Source organism: Trametes versicolor (genome assembly GCF_000271585.1).
Source record: "Trametes versicolor FP-101664 SS1 unplaced genomic scaffold TRAVEscaffold_10, whole genome shotgun sequence".
NCBI lineage: Eukaryota > Fungi > Basidiomycota > Agaricomycetes > Polyporales > Polyporaceae > Trametes > Trametes versicolor.
In genome coordinates this window covers 602,495-628,593 of record NW_007360330.1, presented here as the reverse complement: position 1 = coordinate 628,593, position 26,099 = coordinate 602,495, and the positions used below count along the sequence as shown (strand labels likewise).

Below are 26,099 nucleotides of genomic sequence, written 5' to 3'. Positions count from 1 at the left end.
TCAATTTCTGGAGCAAACGATCTTATCTCCCGCCGTTAATCTAATCTTATCTCTACTACCCCACGCTACGATTGATAGACGCCCATAAAGCACGACTATGACGAAGGGGCGGCATGATGTCTCTTCTTCACTTTCCTTCTCCATCCTACATACCTCCCTCGCTATTTTCCATCGTCGTCCTTGGGTACTCTTGCGCGCAGTCGTCCCATTGAGAAGCACCACAAATCTTTGGAATGGTGGATGAGAAGTCGCCACTTTCGAACAGTACCTTGGAAAGCCACGACTCCCTCAATTGGGACACCTTACGAACTCAGAGTATTCAGCCACACGGATTTGGGTTGGAACGCGTTGTAATATGGTGCGTTTGCACTATATATACAGGTGTGAATATTGTGTAACTCGTTCTAGGCCGAAACTTCTTCATGTTGAGCCCGAAGAGCTGAAGAATCGGGCTCTAGCCACAGAGGGTGTGCCCGATGATGAGGAGCCGCAAGAGAACGACACTACAGAGGAGGTTGTGCCTCACGCAGACGAGCGACAAATAGGACTGGATACCGACCGGAGCTTTGTATTGTACCCAGTAGGTGAACCACACTTCTTCCTATATAGTGAACGCAACTCACGCTCCTCTCACAGAGGAGACCAGCAACAGAGAGAAGCGCCAGGCCAGTCTTAATCACCTGATTGTCTCACTCTTCCGACGGCGACCCCGCCTACATTATTTCCAAGTACGCCCACCTTGCCTGTAAGGAGGTCCGCATATTCACGAAGGACTCCAGGGATACCATGACATCGTCTCGGTGATATTCCTCACCCTCCCAGCGGAGCTTCACCTCCCCGTCACGGAGCAGATGAGCTTACACCGCGTTCGCGATTCTATGGGGACAACGCTTGAACCCGTGGTGGGCCTTCTACGGTAAAGCTCTACCTACTAGTACCAGCTCAAACCAGAACTGACGTTACATCAGGATACTGAAGCGAATCCTGCACCTCGCAGACGAGAAGTTTGCAGCGGTCCTCGAACAGTATGCAATTCCGCAGCCCCCACTCGTTCGCCTTTCTAACATATGTATTAGGGCCGCTCCTCTCCCATACTACGCGCTCTCCAATCTGCTCACATTATTCTCACACGACATACCCACTCTTGCGCTCATCCAGCATATATTCGATTACCTGCTCAGTCGACCTCCAATAGCGGTCGTGTACCTTGCAGCTGCGGTGCGTTGGTCATTCTCGCTGCGCGCGGTGCATCACCCAAGGCGCAGCTCGATTGCAGCGCAATCAATACTAATCGCCTTTCGAAATAGCTCACGCTCACCCGTCGGGAAGAAGTACGCGTGCTTGAGGAAGAAGGCGAAGAGGGCATGATGCACTCGCTGCTGACGAGCCTTCCTGACCTTTATGAGGAGGGGGAGGAACCCGTCAGCTCCGAGCCGGAGCCTGCGACACTCTTAGAGGCATTGCCTTCAGACATCAAGGCCGAAGAGACAGAGCCTTGCATACCGGCAGGCGAAGACGTTGTGACGGCTGATACCCCACCTACTCCCAACCTCGGAACCAGCGACCTCAATGAAGGTTCGACCGACGTTGTCGAAGGCGCTCCTTCCTCATCCTCCCCAGATGATTTGGCACTGGACCCACCAGCGACGGTTTCTCTCATAGACGCTGCCGCAGTGGACGAAGTCGCACCCTCGGCCGAGCCGAAAGCAGAAGATGGCGACCCGCTCTCGTCTAAAGAGAAACCCGATCCTAGCTCTTCAGAGTCTTCCCTCCCCGAGAAGGAGCCGTTACGACGCTCACCTTCGCCCGAGCCCCGCCCACACCGTCCGCGCGTATCGCTCACCGCGCTTCTCGCGCGGGCCGACGCGCTCTATTCCCAATATCCGCCTACACACCCTGGTGTCGCGGTTTCCTCCGTACTCGGCCCCCAGAGCGTGATGCTCACCTGGTCCGAGCGCCGCGCAGAGCTCCCAAGTGACGACGACGCGGAGCGGATGGTGCTCAATCCCGACCTCATCGTCCTGCCACACATCGAATCCGACGATGATGTGGCGTCTGACGGCGACTCCTACCGCGCCGGGTCCGGGCGCAAGTCGCATAAGAACGAGAAGGAGAAGCGACGAAGAAAGCTGCGTAAGCCGCGCCGGCTCACGGACATGGTCGTGCAGCGGAAGACGATGGTCGCAGGCGCAGTGCTCGTGCTGGGGGTCGCGATGGCCGTGTACGGTTTCAATGCAGGCTTGCCAGGGTCTGGCGGAGGACATCATCGGAGCGGGTTTGGGCGGGAGTTCAGGAAGGTGGGGAGGTTCCTTGGGGGCGCGATTGTCGGTATCGGGGAGCGGGCGTTCGAGGGCATCCACCAGGTGCTGCAGTAGTATTAGTATCTATATCGCCATATCGTTCGTTGCTATATATTCACTTGATTGATTGGATAACGGAGGGGTACATTGGCATGCGAGGGTATCGGTTCGTATAACACAGAAGATTGTACAGTCAAGACTACAAAAATGAGAGCTACCTACAAGAATAAATAGAGCGTACGCGCGAGTCTACCGCACGAGTAGCCTCAGCAATAGCACCAACAGCACCAACACAGGTCAGAGGTTCAAAGGCCTGAACCTAGAGCTTCCGAGTCTTGATCTCCCAAAGCCCGTCCCTCCCTTTCGTGATGCCCTCCATTATGACCTTGCCCATAAGATAGTCCACCTTGAAGACACCCCGGTTACGCTCCGCCTCCGTCCTACACCGCTCCGCCCACGACGCCGCGATCTGGTCGCGCAAGTCGTTGGTCATCTCGATGTTGTAAAAGTCGCTGAAGGAAATCGGGGAAAGCATGGAGTTCTGGATGGCGCAGAAGAGGTCGAAGAGGGTGACGCCTGTAGGATTTGTGTCCGCCTCGACGTCTATGTACCACGGCAGCTGCGCGTGTACGAGACGCATATTGAGCAGTGGCGGCTCGCATGCAAAACGCGTGAGATCCCAGCGCGAGATATGGTGTTCGAGGGCACGAAAGCGGAGGGAGTTTGCGTCCCGGCGTAAGTCGTAGTGCATGGGCGGCTTGTTCGAGACGTAGCGGATGTACGCGTTCAGCGTAACCTTCGGCTGCAGAAAGTCTGTTGTACCGTGCTGTTGAGTAGGTATAGGATATGGGACACAGACAGAGGCAGTAACGTACCGCCACTCACGAACGACTTGGACCGCGAGCGCGTGAGGAGGTTCCCCAGGAAGCCGGGGCCGTTCATGCTGAAGTCAGACCTCCAATCGCGTGGGGGCCGCTTCGATGCCTCCGCGCCTGGCCCACGCAATGATGGCCTCCGGGAAAGAGAGCCTCCTGAGGATGGACTTGAGGTCAGCGAAAGGGTTTGGGAATGTGGCGTCGAGGACCGATGGAGGGCTCGTCGAGGCGCTCCCTCGTCGTATCGCGCAACCGTCCACTGACTTCTATCATCCTCCTGCTCGCGTGGATCTGGAGGAGAGCGTGGAAAGCCATCTGGGGTGATGCTGACTGGGACGAAGGGGTGCATTGCCGCTACGGCAGGGCCTGAGAACATCGGCGCGGGTGTCGCAGGCATGGATTGGAACGGCGTCGCGGCGGACCATGGGGTCAACGTCGATGCTTGTGAGTCGGATGGGGTTGACCAGGGGTACCCAGAGGACCCGCTGCTGGTGCTATATGAATGTGAATGCTGCATGTAGGACGATGGTGGTGGGCCGCGCTGCTGCTCGTACGGAAAGTACGGACTAGGTATCCCGACCCCCATGGGCAATGGCTGGGGCGCTGGGCCGTCAAACTCGCCAAAGCGTCGTCCAGGGTCGACTAGGTTCGGCATATCGCTGTAGAGGTCGCCCATGAGCCTGCAGACGATGTCGGAGGAGATGGACGAGGATAAAGATGAGGCGTGAACACGAGGCTCTGCCTCAGGACCGGTGAGCGCTGGGAGCTATTCAGGCGGTTACGGCGAACTGCTGCAGTCGCCCGTATACAGCATAATAGCATACCGTTGTCGTTGTATACGGATGAGATGAGCTCAATGCGCTCCACGACGGCGAGAACGTCGTGATCGGGCCAGAGACGGGACTGCGACCAATCGCCCATCTTGTTTCCTCCCATCATCACCATGAAAGGCCAATATGGCGCGCGCGCCGTTGCATTATCCAGGTATGTCTTGCCGTAGATATTGTTCATCTTGAATCACCCTGCGAACATATGCTGCTGCAGGAGGCTGCAAGTCACTGAGTCCAGCCCGAGTCATGTCAAGATCGGAGTCATGAAGAGCAGATAGATAGTGGTGGCGGCGGCGGAGGTGAGTATAAATCTCATTGCGCTCGCTGTCGGAGCGACATCCACGCATAGCCACTCATGACCGCACTAGCCTCCCCAGGATCCCAACGGTTTCAAACCGCCAACCCATACGAGAAGGAGTTCGGGTACTCCAGGGCTGTCCGACGAGGTCCATTCATCGCCGTCTCCGGCACCACCTCAATCGATCCCGTCTCCGGCCAACTGCGTTATCCCGGCTCTGCGTACGACCAAGCGCGGGCTATCTTTGCGGAAATCGTCAGGGCGGTAGAAGGACTGGGAGGAACCGCAAACGACATCATCCGCGTACGCATGTTCGTGATGCACGGCTCGGACGCGGACAGCATCGGGAAGGCGCTGAAGGAGGCTTTGGGAGAAGTCGGCCCTGCGGCGACGATGATCGTCGGTGCGCAGTTTGTGTCGTCAGAGATGCTCGTCGAAATCGAGGCAGATGCCGTGACTATGGTACGTGTCTTTCTCCTAACGATATATGCGTGGGGTCGAACATGCTCGGTTTTGCAGTGACCTCGGGTATCAAGCCGTCGGTCAACAAACACGTTTGTGTGCGCATATATCCAGTCGATGACTACGGGTGGACGTGAGTCGCCTTTCGTTTACCTCGAATGTACGCGTAATGACCAGAGCAATCTCATTAGCGGTGTCAAGTCCATCATTCGCGACTAAAATCCTATTACACCCACATTTCAACGCGATCAGCGTAACGGCTTCGCATCGACCCTGAGTGTATCCGCTTTGACGTGATCTGCTGCAGCGTACGTAAATTGCATGCTCAGGACTTCTCGTTGTGCTTAGTCTTCGCTGAAGTATGAAGTATGAGGAGTGCGTATGGGACTCAACAATTGTCTCTCCGGCTGCAGGCATCGGGGCCAAGTCCTCGCACATGTTGGGGCATGCTTGCAAGTGGTCAAGCATCGCTACCAAAGTCCAACGTGCGGAAGTACAAGAAGTCAATATGGCAGGACAGCGGTTCTCAAACCGATGCGGCTGTATGCGCTGTGAGACGTTGCCTTTGGCACCTCTCCCAGTGCATGCAACGCTCCACTATCCGTTGCCTACGAAATCTAAGGCGAGACGCGCAGCATGGCACCCCTGGCGTCCTGCGCGAGGCGGCGGCCGGGCTCCCTGTGCGCCTGTAGTCCGCCCCTCGCGTAAAACGGCGCACCGCAGGTGCCATTGTTCAATCACAATGGTCTGAACCCGTCGTTACCTCTGCCTCGAAGTATTGTCGGCCTTATCCAGCCGCTAAATATCGCTGAGCGGCTGGTGTTAGCACCACACCATACGACTCAATCGCTTCCGCTTCCTCGCGACGGCATTGTCCTAGGCCGGGAGCCAACTACCGTGCACTCGATCTCTCGGCGGCCTTGGGTCGTTATTTCCGGTCGGTAATATTGTTCTAGCTCGCTGCAGTGGGGGGCACGCCTCAGAGCATTTGCGCTAGGTACTCGCCGACGTTCATCTTAGCCATTCGCCGTCGCGCTTGTCGGTACCGCTGCTCGCCTCCGCTGGTGACGAAATAATGCACCTCTCAGCCGTCAAACTCGTTTGTCGCTGCCACAGAAACCCGCATGACAACCTTGAAGGCAGCTACGGACGGGCGCATCACTCGGACGACACCGAACGCCAGCTCTGAATAATATCGGTGCTGCGTCCGGTTCGGATCACAGCCATATCTCTGCAACGCACGCTAACGCCCTCCTTGTCATTCTGTGTTCTTAGGCCTGAACAACAGCTACGACCCCGTATGCGGTGCACATCTCGCGCTAGAGGCCATCTTCTCGCACGGAAGCCGAACCTTGGCCTTGGGTGAGGGCAGCTAAGCACTTGCTGCGGCGCCTTCCCGATACACACCCCACAGCTCGACTTAAGCGGTAAGTACCATCTCTACTGCGCTGCTGCGTTGTATTCTGCGGTGTAGCCGAGGCTCGCGCTCCGCGGGCATGTGCTGACGGACGGCGCAGATACACATGGTCCCCCCCCCACCCCCACCAAGCGATCGGAGTGAAAGGGCTGCTTCCACGCGCCGAAGCCTGGGGCGCGATGCCCTCCCGGCGTTGTGCCGTCTTCGTCTTCGCACGTTCATTTCGTCCTTCTGAGAAGCCGCGGGCCTTCCAGCGTCGCCAGGGATTCTGGTGGAGAACAAGTGCAAAAATGCGCGGGAGCCCCCAGCGTCGGACCGGTGCTTGACGGCGTCCCATCAACCAGCCGCGCTTGGGTCCCTGGGATGATGTCTGGATCCGCTAGCGCAGCATGGACGCTGCCAGCGCACACTTCGCCGCGGCAGTAAGTACGGGCGGGTGAGTTTTCACCGCAGTGCGCGAGGCGGAAATTACCCCTCGGGAGGGGACGCCTCGAGGCAGGCCCGCATGCGTGGCGCACCAGCGTACCGCCACATATGCGAAGGAGCAGTGCGCCTGCCCCTTGCGTCCCCTCGTGCGCGGCCGCCTGGTCCAGAGCACGACAGGAGAGGGGCTTGCCTCCGTCACGGCCCGTGCAAAAGGCGTAAACAATCACTCGGAGCACCAAGTAAGTCACTGCCCGCCCCTCGTTGGACGCGCGGAGGCTTATCGAGTTGCTGCACGGATTAGCCTGCGCCCGCCCGGGCCCTTCCCTTCGGGCTGTGCGTAAAATGGAGCGCACCACGGACGGCGGTCATTAGTCCCGTACACGTGTACGAGGGCGGCCACGTTGTGGAGGGGGCGTGGTCGGATGGGAAAGGCAAGTGGGTCTCTCTGCGTGTCCCTTGTAGATTCCGCGCTGACGCGTGCTTGGGTAGGATCCTTGCGAAAGAGGCAGGAGAACTGGCGCTGCTGCAGAAGCCTCGAGCTTCGCTCGGCCGGTTCATCCGGACGTATACGCGCTATCGGTGTCCATCGCGGGGCAGCGGGTGCGTCTGAGAACGCGAGAAGGCGAAAACAAGCGAGCATTTGCATGTACGCCGGTCATGTGCGCGATAGCAGCAGCGTTCTGCGCCGACGCTCCTCTGCAGCTGGGAACAGCCACTGCGGGCGATCTGGATGCTCCCCCGCACGCTCCTCTTGTCTTATGGGGCTTAGTGCTGCGCGGGCCTTCGCAGCCAACAAGGTTGCCTAGATGTGGTGGCGCGTCCCCAGGACCTTTGCAACGCTCCGGTGCGTCTTCGGTGCGTTGGGAAGCAGCCATTCTGATATGCACGCAGGCGCGCCATTTAGTCGACTCCCTGGGCGTCGATACTGCACCCCTGAGTTCGCCGCGGGACCCTCACCAGGCGGCATATGAAAACGCAAAAGGCCCCGAGCGCAGTCACGCGGAACGGCGGGCGAGAACGCTTTTCCCGCATCGCTCGCGTACGCGGGCGAGCACGTCAGAGCCCCGCGAGCTTCCTGGACTGGCCGCTACTTCGCGGGCATCCCGCGTCATGATATGACATGCGCGGCAGATTCCTAGCACGTTATACGCGTGCGCGCACCCACGTCCTGTCGTGGAGCGTTCGCCGTTTCGGGGGTTTGGCGGCACCTTGCTGGGCGTCGGCGGTGTGCCGTGGGCGGCAATGCCTTGTGTGCGCACAAGAATGGACCGTGGAGAGCAGTAGGCCTGACAAGGGAATCTGGAAGGATGGCGGGCGCCTGCACTTCAGGGAGAGTTCTGGGTTTGGCGCGTGAAGTACCCTGAAGTACCTGCTTCGTCTACGGCCGTCCGGCTGCGATTGACATGAGGTAAATCACTCGGGAGGTGGGATTGATGACCCTGCAGGGCGCGCGGGTAGCTGTAGGTACAGGGTCCATCGGAGGACGGAGGGAACAGAAAATCCCGCCCCTCCAGCGGGCAGGACAATTCTAGCATCACGGAAGCATACTGCCATCAGTCTGCCAACTCCGAGCCCGTCGTGATTTGTAGGCGCCTATAGTTGATGTAGATCTGCAAATAGTTCCGCGCTTCTAGTGTCGCTCTGGAGAGTGGAAGACCCAGAAGATGTCCGTCCGGTCGCAACGGCTATAGATGGAGGCATGGAAGGAAAGCATTGTGTGTAGTCCGAGGCGGGGCCCGTCCGCTGCTGGTGGAGGCAAATGGGGGGCCACCATCGACCGCTGATCCAGGCCGACGCCTATTGATGATGATCGAACTCGACGATTTGTTTCCGCTGGTCTGATCTGGCCGACAGCGTAGTCAATCGGATCCCAGATGTGGCGTTATACTACGCCGAGCGTCGTCCCTGGCCGCCGCGGGGGGCCCGACAGGCACAATGGGGGCGACGAGGACACAACGCACAACCTACAAGGCAGCTTGTGCTCGGCGGGACGGGCTCGGACGGATGAAATGGATCGCCATCGCTACGCACACGCACCCTGGCGCCTCCTGGCGCGCGCTCGGGCCTTGGATTCCACGCGAGAACAACACCTGCTCGAATCAGCATAGCGGAAATCGCAATATCGGTCCCACCTCATCGTCATGCTCGATGCGCATCTCGATCCCATCGTCCACCGACCTCTATGGTCCCGCCCCGCTGCGGCCTCCACCCCGCGCGGCGCGGGGGGAGCTCGACGTTGCGCCCGGTGACCTCTCGCTGGCCGCCTCCCACCGTTGACGTGCGCCGGCTGCAAAAACGTAATTGGGAAGGATAATCAGCCGGGCGGGCGGCTAGGCGAAGCGACCGTGACCTGGCTGGGAATGAGGGTTCCCTTGTGCTGGACCAGAGTTGCCGCTTCCGCGGGGCTTATCGGACAAGAAATACGTTGGAGGTTAGCGAGATTACTTCAATTCGCTGGATCGGGCAAGCGTCGACTGACCATTAACGCCTCGATTTCGGAGTTGGGGGCGTGTTCACACCCCCGTGCTCACGCCCGCTATAAGACGTATGTAATCTCCCACCAATTCTCCATTTGCGACACCCCTCCTCCTCCATCACGTCCCCGGCCTCGAGTCACCCGTCCCCTCTGCGTCCGCTGTGCACCCATCGGCATTTGCCTCATTCGGTCCTCTCCCTGCAATGCCTGTTGAACGCGTTCGCTCATCGAAGCGCTGCACAGCGCAAGGTAGCAGCACACACAGCGATCGGCGTCGCACCGGTGTGACTGATAGCGACCCCGTGCTAGATGTTCGACTGACGACGGACGTCTCCGTCAAAATCGAGTCCATGTCGCACAGTATCGCCTTCGCGCCGAACATCACGCCCGGTACCTACAACGACCCCCCCAGCCCCGCCGAGCCATGCGCAGAGTCCCTCCTCTTCCCCGCCAGCGACGACTGCAGCGCAGCCTCGCGCCGCGCAGCAGCCGCCCACGCGAAGAAGAAACCCGAGAACCACATCCCCCGCCCGCCGAACGCGTTCATCCTCTTCCGCTCGTCCTTCATCAAGCAGCAGCACGTCTCGTCCGAAGTCGAGACGAACCACAGCACGCTCTCGAAGATCATCGGGCTCACCTGGCAGAACCTCCCCCACGAAGAGCGCCAGGTCTGGCACGCCAAGGCCAAGGCCGCTCTCGAGGAGCACAAGCGCAAGTTCCCCCAGTACGCGTTCCGCCCCATGCACACGAAGGGCAAGGCGCCTGCGGAGAAGCGCAAGGTGCGCGAGGTCGAGCCCAAGGACATCAAGCGCTGTACGAAGATCGCGCAACTCCTCGTCGAGGGCAAGAAGGGGCGCGAGCTCGACCAGGCCATCCAGGAGTTCGACCGCGTCCACGTCCCCGAGATCGTCACCCGCTTCGAAGCACCGATCACGGCGCGTCACTACCGACGCTCGTCCTCCGCGCCGGCGCCCGACACCGAACGCTCGAATCCCTCCTTCCTCAGTCCGGAGCCGTCGACGCCCTCCAAGCGACAGGCCAAGCGGTCCTCGAGCTCGCAACCCGAGGCCCCGCGCGAACTGTCGCAAGAGTGCGCGACGCCCTCGCCGCTACCGTCGGAGGCGGATACGGAGAGCGATTGGTACAGCTCACCTTCGTCGCCATATTGCCCCACTACTCCTTCCTACTCGCTCCCTCCTACCAATCCTTCATTTGTGAGTGTCCTGTCGCTTTTCCTCTTGCTGGCGACGTGCTAACCTTTCCTCCGCAGGATGAATTCAACACATTCTCTTTCGACAACACCGCGACCCCCGCGATGCCGCCGTATCAGGCATGCGACCCCCTTGACCAGCAGGGATACCAGGTGTACCAGCAGGATTCCCAGGAGTCTTGCGTCCCCGGGTACGCTCCCGCCCTCCAGATCGACACCTCCTTCATGGACAGCTGGACCACTCCGTCGTCCCCGCTTTCGAGCATGCCCGGTACGCCCCCGACGTACTCCGTCATGCACGGTCTCTCCGATCCGATGTCAGTGATGGAGAACTATCACCTTCCCCAGCTGCAGGAGGGCTACGATCAGTCCCCGGAGTTCTTACCTCAGCAGCAGCAGCTCTACACCCCCGCCGGCCTTCCCGCGTACTGCGCGCCCGCGGGCGTCGAGATGTTGTTCGGGGCAGAGGGCTTCGCGGCCCCAGCCAAGCACGACTTCGCGAGCTACTATGGGCGCCCGGCCGTCGACCCCGTGGACGCCGCCGCATTCCCCCCGGCATACATGGCATCCGTGCCCACGTACGCCATGTAGAAGAACGGCTAGCCGCGCGCCCATCTTTCCCACTCACCGCTCGTTATTTTCCTCGCCTGTTTATTGCTTATCTCGCTGTTGTCGTCCTCGTCGCGCTCCCCTCTGGTCTCGTCGTCCTCGTCCTCGCATCCCCGGCCCCGCCCAAGGTGAGGTCCGCTGTAAACTGTATCATATCCCCCGCGACGCGTCGCACTGTATCAATTATTTGTCTCGCCCCAGCGGCGAGGAGTCTCTGTGGGTTTCATCAGTCTCCGTAGGACCTTTGTCTATTCCGGCGCACGCCCACGTACTCTGCTAGGTTATTTCCGCGTCCCGGATCTTTATTTTGTAAATACTTTCCCCTTCCGATGGAATAGACGTTCTCGTGGACGCACCTGTAAGCTTCCGTCGCCAGAACGCCTGCGCGCCCTATTACGGGAAGGGGGGAGCATGCGGTCGGAAGCCCGATGGACGTAACTCTGCGCGCGATTGGTTCCTGGCGCGCCGAGAGCGGACGGGGGCTGCTTGATTGAGGGACACGGGGCACACGTCCTCCGGCCCAGAGCCGGAGAAGCCCATCACGCCCCGAGTGCCTCCAGCCTGCGGGTGATTTCGATGATTGGCCTAATCCGTAAGGTTAGGATTTATGTCAGCAAAACGGGCGCGCGGAGAGGGCTTAGAACATACGTTCCATCAGCACCCCGCGTCGGCTGACGCGCAGAGTACAAGGCGTGTGCGCGCTACCAGGCCCCGCCGTGTGGGCCCCAGGCCGGGTACGTTGCCAGGGAGCGTTCGCGGAGTATCGTCGACGGAGATGAGGGCGTGCGCGAGAGTGGGGCGCAATATCGATAGTGCATGGCGCTGCCCTTGTATTCCGTACGGCGCACGGTGCGGTCATAGAGGGCAGCGCCTGCATGTACAGGCTCCGAGCGGTGTACGACGTTCCATGCATCGCTGAGAACCTTGATAGTTCCGGGACATATCGAGCTGGACCCGGTGAGAAGAAGGCGTCAATTAAGCCGCATCGCATATGGCGCACGGAAGAGCATAGTCGAGATGTCATCCATAAGGAAGCTCATGCACGAGTCGGGTTATAGTACCGACGGTCGATCTAGGGTACTAACAAGCGCAATATCAGTATCAGAGGGAGAACCGGAGGGGTCTCAGGACGGTCTAGATGGACGACGTACTCACCTCCAATGATATCGTTGGAGAAGGCATCACGTAGACACCCCACGAATCGCGACCCCCGCCTGGCCAATGGTCCACGCCATCGACGTCAGCGCGCGATGCCAGCTCACCGACGCGCGTACCTGTAGCTCTAGACACATCAACGCCCGCGACGGATGGGAGACTCACCTCTGGTTTGAAAAGCGCGGCAGCGAACACGATCGAGAGGAGCTGCACAATTGGACTAGACTAGGGTCCGCAGGTGCTGAGTCGTACCAAGCCATCCCGAGCCGGATGATATTTGTTCCAAATGTAGAAGACGGGCGCGGGAGAGCAGCGGCAGATAGAAGCACTCCAACGCGAGCCGGGCCGCAGCGACAGCCACCGTCAGCGCCATCGTGCCACCAAGTTTGCCAGAAACACAAGCAATCGAAGGCGTTGTGGAGGCGGTGGAGGATGGACGCGTTCGTCGTGCCAGTACAGAGAGACGGGTATCGCGGGTGTGTAGAGTCCCTTCCCGAACAATTGTATTTTCTTTATAACCAGGCTGCAGGTTGGCTCACCTCAGGGCATGCGCCTTGCTATCACCTCGGGCGCGAACTAATCAGCAACGAGGTGGTTTGTAGGCGTAATCGCGCCCAGCGATGCTGTGCATGGGCGCCCGCGCGCTGAGCGCGTCGTCCCTGCTCCAGCCTCATGGCCTCATGGACAGCGTCACGGCGAACGATTGAAGCTTCATGCATGGTGAAGGTCATGGTCATGAACTTCGACTAACCTGTATATAGAATGAAAAATGGCTGCTTTAGCTCGCGTCATGACTGCAGCAACCGAAATCGCGATGCGCTCACTGAACTTTGCCGGCCCCGCAATAGTAGCACGAACAAGGCCATCCAAATAGAGATTTCCTGGTCCTCGGCGGGTGCAGCCGCGCCTCGGAGTCCGTCCACAATGACGCGAGGCCGCGGTTTGAGCGGCCACTGATCCTCGGACCATAAAGCACTGCAGCTCCTAGAGTAGCGGCGACAAGAGCAACGTAGAAAAGGCTGAGCTGTGGAGACTAGGAGGTCGGAGAGAGGGGCCGGGTCGAATGGTGAAAGGCGTGGGTGGTACCGCAGCGTCGAAGTATATGAAACAGCGTCAAAGCCGGCGCCTCTGTGTGGCTGGCGACAACGAGGGGCAGAACGAGGCGAGGAGCATCCGCCATGAGGCTCGCCACGCACTGGATGGACGCCCGAGAATAGCCTCTGGGTTCTCAGTACTAGGCCAGACCTTCCCGATTCGGTGTTTGTGGCGCGACAGAAGAGTGATGATAGAGGGGTGAGAATGTGGTTGTGCGAGGTATGTCGGGCTACGCGGGGGTAATACCTTGTCCTTTGCACTCGAATAGTATCGGCTGCACACCAGAACGTCAGTGGGATAGCCGGAACGACGATGAAACACACGAACACCAGCCACGCGTAGTCCTTTGAAGTTTGCATGTCAACGCTGTCAAGTCGGCTGAACCAAAGCGAGCATTTGAATCTGCCCCAATGAAGAGTTGATAGTTAGCAAAGAGGCTTTCTGCAGGTGGGCACTTGTCAACCTGTTCGGGCGGTCACTGGTCAGAGGTTGAGATGACAGAAACCAGAACAGTGTACGCACAAATGATGTTAACCGTAGATAACGTCTTCGCAACCTTTGAGACTGGAGCGAAGGCAACTGTGAGGATGCTCCATCGTCAAGCTTCTCTGCACGGATGATGCGCGTCGTCTATCTGCACACTGTAAGTGGTTGTGAGTGTCGGTACCCACATGCAGACGAAACGTCTGTCACTGAGTCCACACATGAGAGCGCTGCATGGCATCAGACTTGCCTGCCATGAGAGATTTGGTCTGCTGACATGTCGTCTTGCACATGAAGGAGACGTCGCTTGGGGAGGGACCGCGGTAGATGCTCCATCGAGCTTGGATATGCATATAGGGCGCATATATGCGCATAGAAGTAGCTCATCGGCCTACTGGATCCTTCACAAGACATCGTAAGCAGCATAGGGCTGAAGTCGTCTTCGAGGTAGACTTTCTTTCGCGACCCACTGCGTAAGGGCGCGTTACCGCAGCACCATACGAGACGAGACGCCCAGAGTTCGAGGAACGGTGCCTTCAAACACCTCTTGCATGCTCGTTGTGTATCTTCGGCACAGGCACCAGTGAGGGAAAGGGGAACAAGGGCAGGTGGGGTGGATGGTGGGAGAGAAAGGGTGAAAAGAGGAGGACGTCGTCGTCGGGAACGCGTCCGGCTCCGACGCGTTCGCGTTGTGGCTGAGTGGCACTGCGCGTCAATGTCGCAAGGCGGCCCGACACAGTCCACGTGGTTCTAGCACAGCCACTATCCCGCACTCCTAGTCCAAATTGGGTTTTTAGCAGCACCAGCGGACTCAATGTTCGTTGCATTCAGTGTGCTTGCAAGTATGTAGGTTTGTACGATGGCTCCGACTGTGAATTATTTACTGTTAACAAATACGCGGAATAAGGAGTGTGCCCAGACATCCGCATGACTGTGATCAAGGCAATAGCTTTAAGCGCTCGTATTCTTCAGCACAAATGGCCTCTTCAGGACACCTCTCCGCGACATGGACCTCTATGGGACCGTGTAGGTCCATGTATCCGTCTCACCCAGCATTTATGCTCTAACAGGGATCTGGGGACGGGGATCGTGCGAGATACACGTCCGCCCAGGAGATCCCGATCAGCAAACAAGACCGTTGTGTCACTCGGCGACCCTGGACACGAAGGTGCCACCCGGCAACCACACTAGATCTTTTCCTGTGGGATATCGGCGTCCCCCGTCCAATGGCAAGGTCCCCGCCTGCCCGATGGCTGCTGGTGGGCAGGGGGCGGCGGCGGGGGTGACGGCTCGATCGTGATTGCCAATGTTAATGATCGAACGTTGATTGCTCCCTGAGAGGGGGATGCGGAGTGGCCGGGGACGGCGGAGACGGCGTGTGAGTCGGGCGTATGCATGTATACAAGACGGGTTACATTGCTTGAGCACTGATACATTCCTGCGGTGAAATGTCTCAGCGAAGTTGTCAAAGAACCCACCGTGCAGTGCAGACCGTTATAGACTCACGAAATTACTGCTCAGCTTCCGTGCCGACGAATCCGGAGACATAAGCGTGGTACTCATTCAAAACCACTTGCACGACGCGTGTGTGTCTCATATACGGACACGGACCGGCGGAGCCCGTTGGCGACGTCAAGGCAAGTAGCATGAATCCCGAGTCACCAAGGTAAATGAACGGACAGTCGCAGAATCCGACCTTCTTCATAATTTGTACACGAGTAGGGCGGGAATGCCGCGCAGGTTCAATTCAGCCACAGCCTGTATTCAAATGTCTAGGATGAAGGGTTAACTGAATGGACAGAGCCGTTCGGGCACTACGGAGGAGGACGCGGAGCGGAACGAAGCTGCGAAGAGTACCGGCGTCTACTTGTATAGCGCAGATCCGGGCGACCGCGCCGCGGCCCGAGCTAGGTCCTGTGTTCGAATCCCGCACAAGCTACTCTTCGAAGATTTCTCTTACCAAAAGCCTCGCAGACTCAGGCTGATCCTCCATGGAGCATCACACCATGTCCTACCGAAGTTCGACTCACAAACAACGAAAGGCACGAGTTGTTTCCATTTCTTTGTACTTTTGATCGAGCGTCTTCGTGTTTATAATGCTGGGCGATGAACCACTAGTGAGCTTTCTATCATGACGGAACATTGTGCATGACCGGAACTCATTTACAGTGCAATTAATACCAATTCGGGACGAGAGAAACCACAGCAACATGGTGCATGCACTCCTCGGCGAGGGCGGCGCATATAGCGTGCAAACTCTAACTAGGGCGCTCCTCCAAAATTGACAGCGTCTCGCATGGAACCAATGCCACGTCTCTTTCGTCCGTGCCACCACATGTACAAGCTCCCCCAAGCTCCGCGATAGACTGCAGAGCGCACGCCGCTGGGAGGTCTTGCGATGGCCCAGACAACGTCGAAGCCTTGCCGAGCTCTCTTGCAGGACAAATCGACGCCTTGTACAAAGAGGACCATGGGGTTGGGCTCGTACTGTTCGAAACACGGCCCAGAATACGCGGCGCTCACCAGAGAGTACAAGATCTTGTCCGCCAAGAACGAGGCGCTCGACCCGGGGAAGCTGAGTCGGAGCGAGATTCGCGCGTTGTACAGATCCGAGGCCAAACGGGTGATCAAAGCGAACAAGTTGTATGTGATGTCCTTGGAGGCGGAGTACGATGCGCGTACGATGCAGCATGTGAGGTTCTTCGGTGAAGGTGCGTACAGCGGCCAGAAACCCGCGTAGTTCTGCGCTGACCACCATTATAGTTGATCCTGGGCATATCAAATGGCTGGAGATCCTTCGCGGGAAGCAGCGGAGGGCACTCGCACAGCTCAAACTCTTCGACGAGGCCGGTTTCGACGTCGGGCCCTCCAGAGCCGTCAAGGAATCGGCCATCTTCAACTTCACACCTGTGCATTCCTTCCGCCGCAAAGCACCAGAGGCTAGCCTTATCCCGGACCTGTTCATTCTGGTGAGAACATTTTGACTTACGCTGTCATCCGGAAAGTGGCAGGTACTAATCCATGCACCACAGGTCCCCTGTATCATCGTCCTCGGAGTTTTGGTATCGGTACTGTCGCCTGAGGCCTGGGCCACGTTGTGGGCCTTCTCACAACGCGTCATCTCATGGCTACCGACGATCCTGCAGTACGCCATCGTCAGCCCTGTACGGTGTGGTCACCTACTCACGAATCCGCATGTCGCAGATGGCTTTGGTCGCTGACGATCCCGACGATCCGCGCACTGTGGAGTTTGACTGTGATTTTGTGCACTACGGCGTGGAGGGTCGGCGTCTTCGCGTCTGATCTGCTCTCGGGTATGATACAGATCGAGGGGGCGGGAGACCCATCGCGCTGGTAGACGGTCGACTTTTCTTCGGAGCGCGTCAGACTCACTGGGTGTAGAGAGGACGGACGTACGTGTGTTCCATGAGGCGAACTCGCGCGCATGTCGCCGCGCCTCTCTGTTGTATAATGCTATACACGAGATCCCCGAGCACACTCTCAATCGTTAGCATCGCCTTGCGCGGGCACACCTGCGCTTCATAGTCAGATATGAGGCAAACGAGGTCTAGCTGCGCCGTTCGAGTTATCATACACTGTCAGCATGAACACCAAGTCGCGCGGAAGAAGCACCTGCGGTAAGGGCCCTACGGCGAAGTCGCGGATCTCAGTCGTTGTCGCGCCATTGCACCTCGATGTCAGCGCCTACGAAACGGATCCGCTGCGATAGCCCGTTGCGTATGAATGTCTCTGCAAATGAAGGGTCCAGTGAATGCATTCAGAAGCGCGTGGGCTCGTAGACCAGCCTCACGTTCGGGGCGGAAGACATTCGTTTTGCAGGTTTCTTCAGTTGTCCACTCTCTTAACGATCAGTATATGTGGGGCTTTATTCGTCGCTGCGTTCACGTTATGCTGCGTAGCTGTAGTTCTTGCGTTTCGTGTACTTGCAGCCGTAGTCATTACTGTAACTTCAATCACGCATGGTACTTAGCTTGTCACTGAAGAACACCCGACTGGCGCTCCACCCTTCCCTTAGACACTCGTGCGCATCCCAGGGTCCCCGTAATGCATGTATTCCATGACTTCAGGACATCATATGTCGGAGATGGCTAGGTCGCCAATGTGCGCAGAGCCCCAGCCGAACCCGCGTCACTTATGACTGTTCCATCACAAGCACGTCCATGCCTTCCGTCAGAGTCTACAGAAATGCCCGGTGTTAAGAGTCTCACGATGGCTCGAGCGATGCCGACGGGTGTCTCTCACCAAAGGGTACAAGATGGTATTTGCCCCGAACGAGGTGCTTGACTCGGACAAGCTGGCCTGGAGCCTGATCTGCGTACTTTGATCCGATAGCGAGTAGACGATCAACGCGAACACGACGTACCTAGTCTCCTTGGATGAGGACCTTGCTTATGGAGTACCAGGCGCGAATGACGCAGCATGCAAGATTCCTCGGAGCAAGTATGCGTCCACGCTCGCGCCGCGCCCCGCGGACTGCAGCGGTTTTCATCGTTCGTAAGCGATAGCACAAGCTCTTGACATGGTTGATTAATGTATACCACCTGAGTGGAACATGGCGTAAAAGATTCTGTACCCTTCACGTTCTGTGATAAACCCACCGTACAGAGCGGGACGTTAGTGTCTTCCGCACAGGTACTGATCTGTGTACGGCTGGTACCAAATGGCATCGGGCCCGGGCTTCTGCTGTGGGTTTTGCCGTCCGGAGCCTGGACCACGCTATGGGCCCGCACTTTCGCGGCTTCCGACGATCCCCTAGTATAAGTAGCATGTCAAGGACCCTGTTTGATGAGTGTGGCGTGCATACTCACCAATTCAGCGTCGCAGATGTCTTCGTCCGTTGGCGATCCCGACGATCCACGCTCGATGAAGCACAAGTTTCACTGTGTTCTTGTGCACTATGTCACTGTGGTGTAGATCGCCGTTTTCGCGTTTTGGCATACTTTTGTGCATGACGCAGGTCGAGGATGCGCTCAGTATATCACGGTAGAAGAGCGTCGAGTTTTCTTCGGAGCGCGTCAGAGCGGACGGATAGGAAGCGGAGGTGCGATTTCCATGAGGACGCGAGCTCGCGGGAATGTCGCCGCACCTCCTCACACCGTGTCGTGGTATCCACGAGATCTGCGAACACATTTGAAAGGGTGATTATTGTCTCATGTAGACTCATCTGCGCACCGAGTTCAAATATAGGTCCAGCTACGCCGTCCGAGCAAACAGCATGCACAGCGAGTCTCCCGGAAGAAGACCACTGCGGTAAGGGCCCTACGGCGAAGTCCCGGATCTCGGTCCTTGTCGCAGTCTTGCGCGTGAGTACGAACGCGCACCAGGTCGATGTGCTGCGATAACCCGATCCGCATGAAGGTCTCAGATGAAGGGTCCTGGAGTCGAATGAATGGCGAAGTGCGCAGACTCGCTCTAGCTCGGAGCGGAAGAAGGCCAAGAAGAGGCACCACTTGAAGGAGGCACTGGGCCGCGGCCACCGGCGTCTATACTGAACAGCGCGGATCCCGGTTCCCGGCTGCGAGAAGCCTCGCGTTCGAACCCCTTGGAAGCTGCCCTTTCTCGCACTCAGATATGTTGCAGATCGCGCGTCATCTCCTTCCATATCCAGTTCCATTGCAAAATCTAAGGGGGGCATCTACATACAAGGATACAACTACTATAACGGAGGCTTGCGGTACAGTACTACGAACGCGGCATGAATGTATTAACATTATCTAAACGTGTAACGCACACTAGCGAGTGTCAGGAATTTTGGGTCGGAGAGCACAGTTGGGACGAAGGAATGTGTAGCGCGAACGGAGATGAACGGGGTGAAGGAAGCGGGAAGAAGGGTCGAAGAGGTATAGACAAGCGCGTGCGGACCGTCACCGGGAGGTCGAGCGCCGCCTGCCAGGCTCGCGCGTGAGCGTACGTGATGATGATCGCGTGCCCGACGACGAGTTGCCCCACTCGATGTTCGGCGTGAGGTTGTTGAGGAGACGCTTCAGTAGCGCCTCATTGTTTTTCTTGGTAGGGCTGCTCGGCTTGCTTGAGCTACCGCGCGACGTGCTACGCGAAGTAGACTGCGTACGGGTGTGTGAAGATGACGAACGCGGGTCGGGAATGACGTCGACGCGACCGCCCTTTGGTGGGATGATCACGTAGGTCTCTCCTCGACGCGGGGGAGGGAGCACGATGGGCTGGCCTGGCTTGTAGGCGTATTCGACCTGGCGAGTGCGAACGCCTGGTGGAGCGGGGGGCGCGTAGGTCACCGGAGATGTCCGCGGCACCACTTGATGGGGCGCGAGAGGAATGGGCGCTGCGACATGTGTGGCGTACCGCGGATCTACCGGTAGCGAGCCTGAGCGTTGCGGTGACCGCGCCGAACGATGGCGCGTGTTGGCGTCGCTTGGCTCGTGTTGCGCGTACGCATACGCTCGGGACGTGTGTCCGGAACCCGATGGGGGAGCGGGGAGCGTGCGCGAACGCGAGGGTTGTGGACGTTGGTCGTAGTGGCGTGAGCTGCTTTCCGGGCGCGATGGGGAGTGAACCCGGGACGATGAGGAGACCTGCTCCGGGGTAAACGGGTTGGAGTACTTGGGTGCATGGTGTTTCTGCTCGACAACCCAGTTCCCGACGCCGGCCATCTTGGCCTGGAACCTCTCGTGGGCCTCCGGGGAGTAGTCGTACTCCGTCATTGGTAGGGTATGTTGATGTGAGGAGGGTTGGAAGTTGAGAGCGAGGTGGGGGATGTGGCGTCACTGAGTGAGCGTCGGTGTTGGTGTTGGAGTCAGCGCGGGAGGTATGCGATGAGGGAGAACCGCAGAAGACGGATAACGGGTATGCGAGCAGATGGAGGGGTGGGTATATGTAGGGCGAGCTAGCGCAGGCGAGGCGGATGCCTCGCGGTGAGGTGGAGGAGAGAAACCTGCGTCGGACGGGTTCTCGGCTCGGAGTGCGACTTAGATATAAGCTTTTTCTCGGATAACCGCTTAGCGGCCCGGATAAGGGGACTTATTGCTCTCGCTTGATTGTCCTCCTGCCCCCATCTAGCTTAGCCCCGCCAATTGTCCTGCCCGCTTTTGTGCCCGTCCCTGTCCCCTCTATTCACTTCGAACGTCGCGGAGCTATCTGTCTACGCATCGCAATCATGCATAAGAGGTATGCTCAAAGCGCGGGGCCAGTGCGCGCACAGCAGAACCCTTCGCCTCTTCATAACAGGGTTGCGGCCGCGCCGGAACGAGTGCCTAATTGCTGAATTCGCGTCCATCGCACGGAAGGCCATGGATGTGGTATGAACGGAACTTCGGCATGAACCTGGCGTCCCCCTTCGCAGCGCATAGCCCGTTCTAAACTCATTTCGCCCGCAGAATTTCCCATAGCACGCCCACACGCATCCACCGTCCGGCCTGCGCGCTCCTGGGCCGTGTCAGCAGGCCGACAGGCACTCCCGCTCGCAGCTTCCCAGATAATCGCGTTCCCGGCTGCGCACCAGCGCCACATCCATCGGACGACTCGCTATGGGAATCGCCACTGCCCACCATGGCCACAGCTGACTCCATCGTGGTGCGTTTCCGAGAAGTGCCAGTGTTCTTCCTATACACCTCGTTTCACGTCATGTCGCCTGCGCTGGCACGGCTGCCTAGACAGATTCAGGACCCTGCAAGGACCCCTGGCAATCCCGGTACCTACATGCAAAGCTGTCCAAGGTTCCGTCGGTGTCCGATCAAGCAGCAGCCAACCGGCCGGTTTCTCGCCCAAGCTGCGCACAGTCAACCCGCCATTACCTGGCGGGCGCGTCGGTGTCTACTGCGACAAGCGGCGACGTCGACGTCGCCGATGCACGCACTGTTTCGTTCTCGAGTAATCGCCGGGGTCCCAGAATCTCAGCAGAAGGCGGCTGCGCGATCTTGCAAGCCTACGCGCGCGTGCCCCCGCGTTCCCCCGCACGGCCTCTGACGTCTTCCAGGTTCTCGCACGATCGACTCCGTGTGGCATCGCCGCATGGCTACACAGCGCCAGGAGGCGCTGCGCCCTCCCCGGCCTCTGCTCCAGCCCCCAGGGCCCAACTGTGGCTCAAGCCCGGTCGGTCTCGAACATTGCGCTCCACAGCAGGCGTCGGCGCGTCCAGACGTTTATGTCCGTCAGCGTGGTCCGGGTGGCACATCGACATTGACAACGCTGATGCATAGCAAACGAGTGTCTCGGCCGAGCTTTGCGCATCGTACGTGCGGCGTGCGCCGGCTGGCCACTCCATGCGACATGCCCGGCTTAATGGCAGCACGAAGGTTGGCCACCGCCGGCCGGTCTCTACGCCACCCGCGGATTTCCCGCTCTGTAGGCGCAGACTCCCCGCGCTGAACGAACGTGAGAGCTCCTACGGCATCGGAGCCACGCCTTTGTCAATTGATTCCAGCCGAAGTCATTGAGCTGACACGCTTGCCCTGCGCAGATCGTGCCTGCGCGCTCGCCGTGCACCGCTCTACTGGACGACGGGTGCACTCGAAGAAGCTCTCAGCATAGAGCGGGCACTGTGCGACTCCTCCCAGCTCTCTAGGCTGTCCTATTCCCCGAGCACAGTGCCGTTGTACTCGTGCTTCGATATGACACCAACGCGTTCATTTCGCATCGCGCATCGCAATATGCGGCGGATGCTCTCGCGGGAGCGCTTCCTCGCCCAGCAAGCGCGCCCCCACGTCCCCGCCTCGCCCCCAGGAACCATATGCCCCATTTCGCGCGTCGATTGGGGCCCCGCGCGCGTACGTGCTCTGACGGCGACTGACGCTGCCTGACGCGGACGCGCTGCAGCGTGTCTCTCAGACGAACACGCTGCCTGTCATCTGATCGCGCACACGCCCCCCTGCTTACGTACCGAGTCCCCACTGGCGTTCAGGATGCGCGCGCGGGGGCGAGCAGAGTTTGCCTTCGTGATGGGCCCCTATGCATGAGAAGCCGAAGCCTGGAGGCGAACATGGCTCGCCTGCCGCGCGCGCGAAGCTCGCGAGCACCGGGCTGTGTGTGCGGGGAGAGTCGCGCGACCACGGCTGCGCAAGCCTCATGGTATGTCTTTTTGCGACTTCGCAGAGCGCTCCGCCAGTGATGTTTTTTCGTCAGTGGTGTTCGCAGACGACGATGGGCCCCCACGCCTCCGTGGGGCATCGCGAGCATCGTGCCCATTCGCCTCGAGTTGTCGTGTCGACGTCATGCAAGGGTTGCCATTCGATTGCGCGATGGGGACATGTATCGTAAGCGGGGCAAAGCTCTGCCGAAGGCAGTCCTTGCGCGGACATGGACTGAATACGAACATGACGTTGGCGCAGTTTGAGTGCACATAGTGGCTTAGACCGCGATGCGCGGTGAACATCGCGTGCAATACGTTCGTACCTCCGCACGTCCTACGTCATGGTCGCATTGGCACATGGGTTTGACTGTTTGGTCGCAATGCGCTGACATCCTGCGTTGAGGAAGCGCAGGACTCCTCCCGGCCTCAGTGAACGACGTAGCAGTATGTCATGTACCACGTGTGTTTTGTGCGATGCTAACGATCATATCGAAAGCACAGTCGTCTCTCCTCATTCAAGCTCTACGGGTGCTATAGAATCGTACACAATGCCGAATCATAGAAATTGTGTGGTGCTAAGGTCAGGATAACCGAATTTCCTCGCAGAAAGCGCACAACTGTTGTTTTATACTAGATCAAGCTTGTACATACGCGGCGAACATCGAGGTCCATATGGCGAACGACAAGTGGACGAACGCGTTCGTCAGCTTGCACGCCGCTGGCAACAAGACACGGCTCGTAGCCACTGCGAATCGAATGAATGCCGCCGCCGTCACCCATAGGCACCTGTAGTGGAAGATGATCTGGTGAGATATCTATCAGAGAGGGATCATCATAACCAACGCTGACGTACTGCACAATGACTGACGTCGTGATCTGCACAAACGTCCAGATGACTGGCCAGATACTGGGCGGCGCCGCCCAGACAACGAAGCCTGCGCTGAACAGACAGCAGACCTGAATCCGAAAGATTGATGGTGAGTTTACTATACGATGTAGCGCATCTGTGCCCGACTTACCGTGACAACACCATCTATCAGTGCCTTTAATTTCCCATCCTGCGATCCACTGGCACTGCATGTCTCGTAGCCGTAGTAAAGGCTGCATGGGACATAGGCTCAACGGCCCGGGTGGGAGATGTCGCCGTAGGGGTGCGGTGACTCGGACGTCGTCGGTCGGTCGGATACCGCTGCTGCTTGCCTCTCGGGCGTGGAGACACGGGTACCAGCCTCCGTTGTTATCATCAGCTGAAGCTCATCGTTAGTTTACAGTCGGCCTGACAGACACGACCGAGCGTTCCCCGTACCTTGGGCTAATAGCTTGATGTTAGCAATTGGCATGCCAATGCTCCTCGGCGACATCGACGCGTCCGTATCACGTCGTGCGATGTCTTGGGATCCCGACGCGAGTTCAATAACCTCATCATTGTGGCGAACCGGGGATGTGGACCGCTTTGGTCGAGACCGGCGGTTGAGTTTGAGAGCCCGAGGTGGGCTTCCGGGCGAAGCCGGGTCTTGCTTGCGCATGACGGGAGCACTGCTCGTAATCGATACATCTGGCCTTTTGGTAGTGGGATCAGTGTCGGAGCGAGTGTTGGTGACGATCGGAGAGTGTGGTGCTGATATGTAGCCTCAGGGAACACCGCACAGTACTTATACACTCACGCTGAGCGCAGGCGCCTTGCTGTGCTACGGTAGGATGTATCGAGCGAAGCGACAGCATACAGTGGCAGCTGCGGTACCGATTCATGCGTACGCATATAGAGTAGCGCCATGATTCTTAGAAGCGCTACTACTACGGACTATATGGTAATAGCAATGCTGCTGCAGCTAAGTGACAGGCGGAAATCGCCATTCACGCCGCGATGCTGACACAGACATCAACGTCGAAGATGAGTCCGACCTTGATGCCCCAATAGGTTCGAGTCGCGCGACTGGCGTCGCCAGTGCATAGGGTGCACGCGAGTTGTACATCGCGCGGGCTTGCGAAGAGGATGTGCACAAGTGGGGGGTTGTGGTCGTACTAGCTGGGTATGGTAGAAAATGTCGGCCACGAGTCTGAACAACCGAACACACGGGCTATATGGTATATATATCCAACAAAGAATTGCGGCTTGCTTTGCCGCATATACCTACCCGGCGCAGGTGAGCTCGTAAATGTTTGCGCACTATCTAGCTCCATCTCCGTTTCGTTGTCGTGTTTGCCCTCAACGCTCCCGCGTTGCCGGGAGTGGGCGATCGGGGAATGGAGCAACGCAGCGAATTACTCTTCGGGCCAAGCTACATTATCGGCAAGCGCCATTGCGCCTACAACGATCACCGCGACTCCTGGTACACTAAACACAAATCTGACAATGAACCGGCCCAACACCAACACGATAATGGCAACCCACGATAGTAACCACAATTTGAAGAGCAGGAGAACGAACCAGTAGAGAGACCTGCGACGGCAGCACAGAGTTAATACATATACCACATCAAGACGAGGATATGAACGCACTCGAGAGGTATGAGCGCGAGGACGTCGGGTGGACTCCGAATTGATGTGAGTAGACCCTCGGTTCTGTTCCAAAAATCCGTCCGGGATTCTGAGGGCGACGCCAATGATTTGTAGCAGAAGGCTATGGTGCATGATAGAATCTGCAACGTCCGGCTTAGTACAGACATAGTAAAATGAGAGAAAACGTATATGATGTTCACTAGCACAAGTTTCCAAGCCCTGGCCTTGGATTTCCTACGGCGGGCATGTTCGGTTAGGTCTTGCAACTGAGCTTCAGCTCTGTGACATTTTTTGTGAAGCCCTGCGAGCCACTTGTCATGACCGGGGTCGCCTGTCTCACGCGTCAGTAAGATATGCTGAAACACACGTTGACATTTACCGTCTCTGAAGAATATATGTTGGTGTATTTCCCGCTCCGTGATCTCTCGACGCACGTATAACAGGTATCTCTCATGAGCCTGGATCGCCTCCTCAAGGTCTCGATTTGTCAAAAGACGGATGTCTTTGCGATCGCGGACGTCAGGATAGACTTGCTCTGCTTCGGCGGACGAGCTCTTGTAATCCTGGGTGGAGTTTGCATATTCCCTGCCGTGTTTTCGACAGTACGGCCCCCCACCTCTAGCCGAATTTGGACAAGGTGTCGATTGGTCCCGTAAGAGGGCCTGGCAAGGCCGTCGTGTGTAGGCCATCGCAAGATTTTATTTTAGCGCGGTGCACTCCGGAGACTGTCGTGGAGGGCCTTGGGGGAGCTGGTGATGGCGCGGACGCAAGTGGTGAGGCAGGCCGCCAACGCGTGTGCTGACGTGACGTAGAGGCCAACTAGGCGCTGCGATCTCGAGCGCACGCGCGAGCCATGGATTGGAAAGAAAAGAGAAGGCTCCTATCTCCGTGCTCGTACAACTA

The 26,099-nt window shown here is 58.2% G+C and overlaps 7 protein-coding genes across 7 annotated transcripts; 5 read left to right on the top strand and 2 right to left on the bottom strand.

Annotated features, from left to right (window-relative positions):
• Nucleotides 1–233: 233 nt before the first annotated feature.
• TRAVEDRAFT_130444 (GTPase-activating protein GYP8) lies at nt 234–2,375 on the top strand (the record flags this gene model as incomplete). Its single annotated transcript, XM_008043993.1, has 7 exons — nt 234–358; nt 409–584; nt 637–728; nt 780–916; nt 969–1,025; nt 1,077–1,218; nt 1,308–2,375. The coding sequence occupies 7 exons, from the start codon at nt 234–236 to the stop codon at nt 2,373–2,375; spliced, it is 1,797 nt and encodes a 598-aa protein (XP_008042184.1).
• Nucleotides 2,376–2,619: 244 nt separating this feature from the next.
• TRAVEDRAFT_131052 (uncharacterized protein) lies at nt 2,620–3,524 on the bottom strand (the record flags this gene model as incomplete). The annotated part of the gene is made up of 2 exons (XM_008043992.1): nt 2,620–3,126; nt 3,186–3,524. The coding sequence occupies 2 exons, from the start codon at nt 3,522–3,524 to the stop codon at nt 2,620–2,622; spliced, it is 846 nt and encodes a 281-aa protein (XP_008042183.1).
• An 836-nt stretch (nt 3,525–4,360) lies between these two features.
• On the top strand, nt 4,361–4,984 carry TRAVEDRAFT_50927 (YjgF-like protein; the record flags this gene model as incomplete). The annotated part of the gene is made up of 3 exons (XM_008043752.1): nt 4,361–4,765; nt 4,840–4,898; nt 4,957–4,984. 3 exons carry the CDS (start codon nt 4,361–4,363, stop codon nt 4,982–4,984), a joined length of 492 nt encoding a protein of 163 aa, XP_008041943.1.
• A 4,450-nt stretch (nt 4,985–9,434) lies between these two features.
• TRAVEDRAFT_50926 (uncharacterized protein) lies at nt 9,435–10,885 on the top strand (the record flags this gene model as incomplete). Its single annotated transcript, XM_008043751.1, has 2 exons — nt 9,435–10,298; nt 10,355–10,885. 2 exons carry the CDS (start codon nt 9,435–9,437, stop codon nt 10,883–10,885), a joined length of 1,395 nt encoding a protein of 464 aa, XP_008041942.1.
• Nucleotides 10,886–16,106: 5,221 nt separating this feature from the next.
• On the top strand, nt 16,107–16,994 carry TRAVEDRAFT_22674 (uncharacterized protein; the record flags this gene model as incomplete). Its single annotated transcript, XM_008043519.1, has 4 exons — nt 16,107–16,347; nt 16,400–16,605; nt 16,669–16,805; nt 16,841–16,994. The coding sequence occupies 4 exons, from the start codon at nt 16,107–16,109 to the stop codon at nt 16,992–16,994; spliced, it is 738 nt and encodes a 245-aa protein (XP_008041710.1).
• A 698-nt stretch (nt 16,995–17,692) lies between these two features.
• TRAVEDRAFT_30811 (uncharacterized protein) lies at nt 17,693–19,017 on the top strand. The gene is made up of 7 exons (XM_008043593.1): nt 17,693–17,834; nt 17,900–18,198; nt 18,256–18,409; nt 18,466–18,544; nt 18,599–18,663; nt 18,746–18,775; nt 18,830–19,017. The coding sequence occupies exons 3-7, from the start codon at nt 18,318–18,320 to the stop codon at nt 18,909–18,911; spliced, it is 348 nt and encodes a 115-aa protein (XP_008041784.1). The 5' UTR covers nt 17,693–17,834; nt 17,900–18,198; nt 18,256–18,317; the 3' UTR covers nt 18,912–19,017.
• Nucleotides 19,018–19,283: 266 nt separating this feature from the next.
• TRAVEDRAFT_73895 (uncharacterized protein) lies at nt 19,284–20,379 on the bottom strand. The gene is made up of 2 exons (XM_008043991.1): nt 19,729–20,379; nt 19,284–19,672 (listed from the first exon to the last, which is right to left on the bottom strand). The coding sequence occupies exons 1-2, from the start codon at nt 20,332–20,334 to the stop codon at nt 19,652–19,654; spliced, it is 627 nt and encodes a 208-aa protein (XP_008042182.1). The 5' UTR covers nt 20,335–20,379; the 3' UTR covers nt 19,284–19,651.
• Between the last annotated feature and the right edge of the window lie 5,720 nt (nt 20,380–26,099).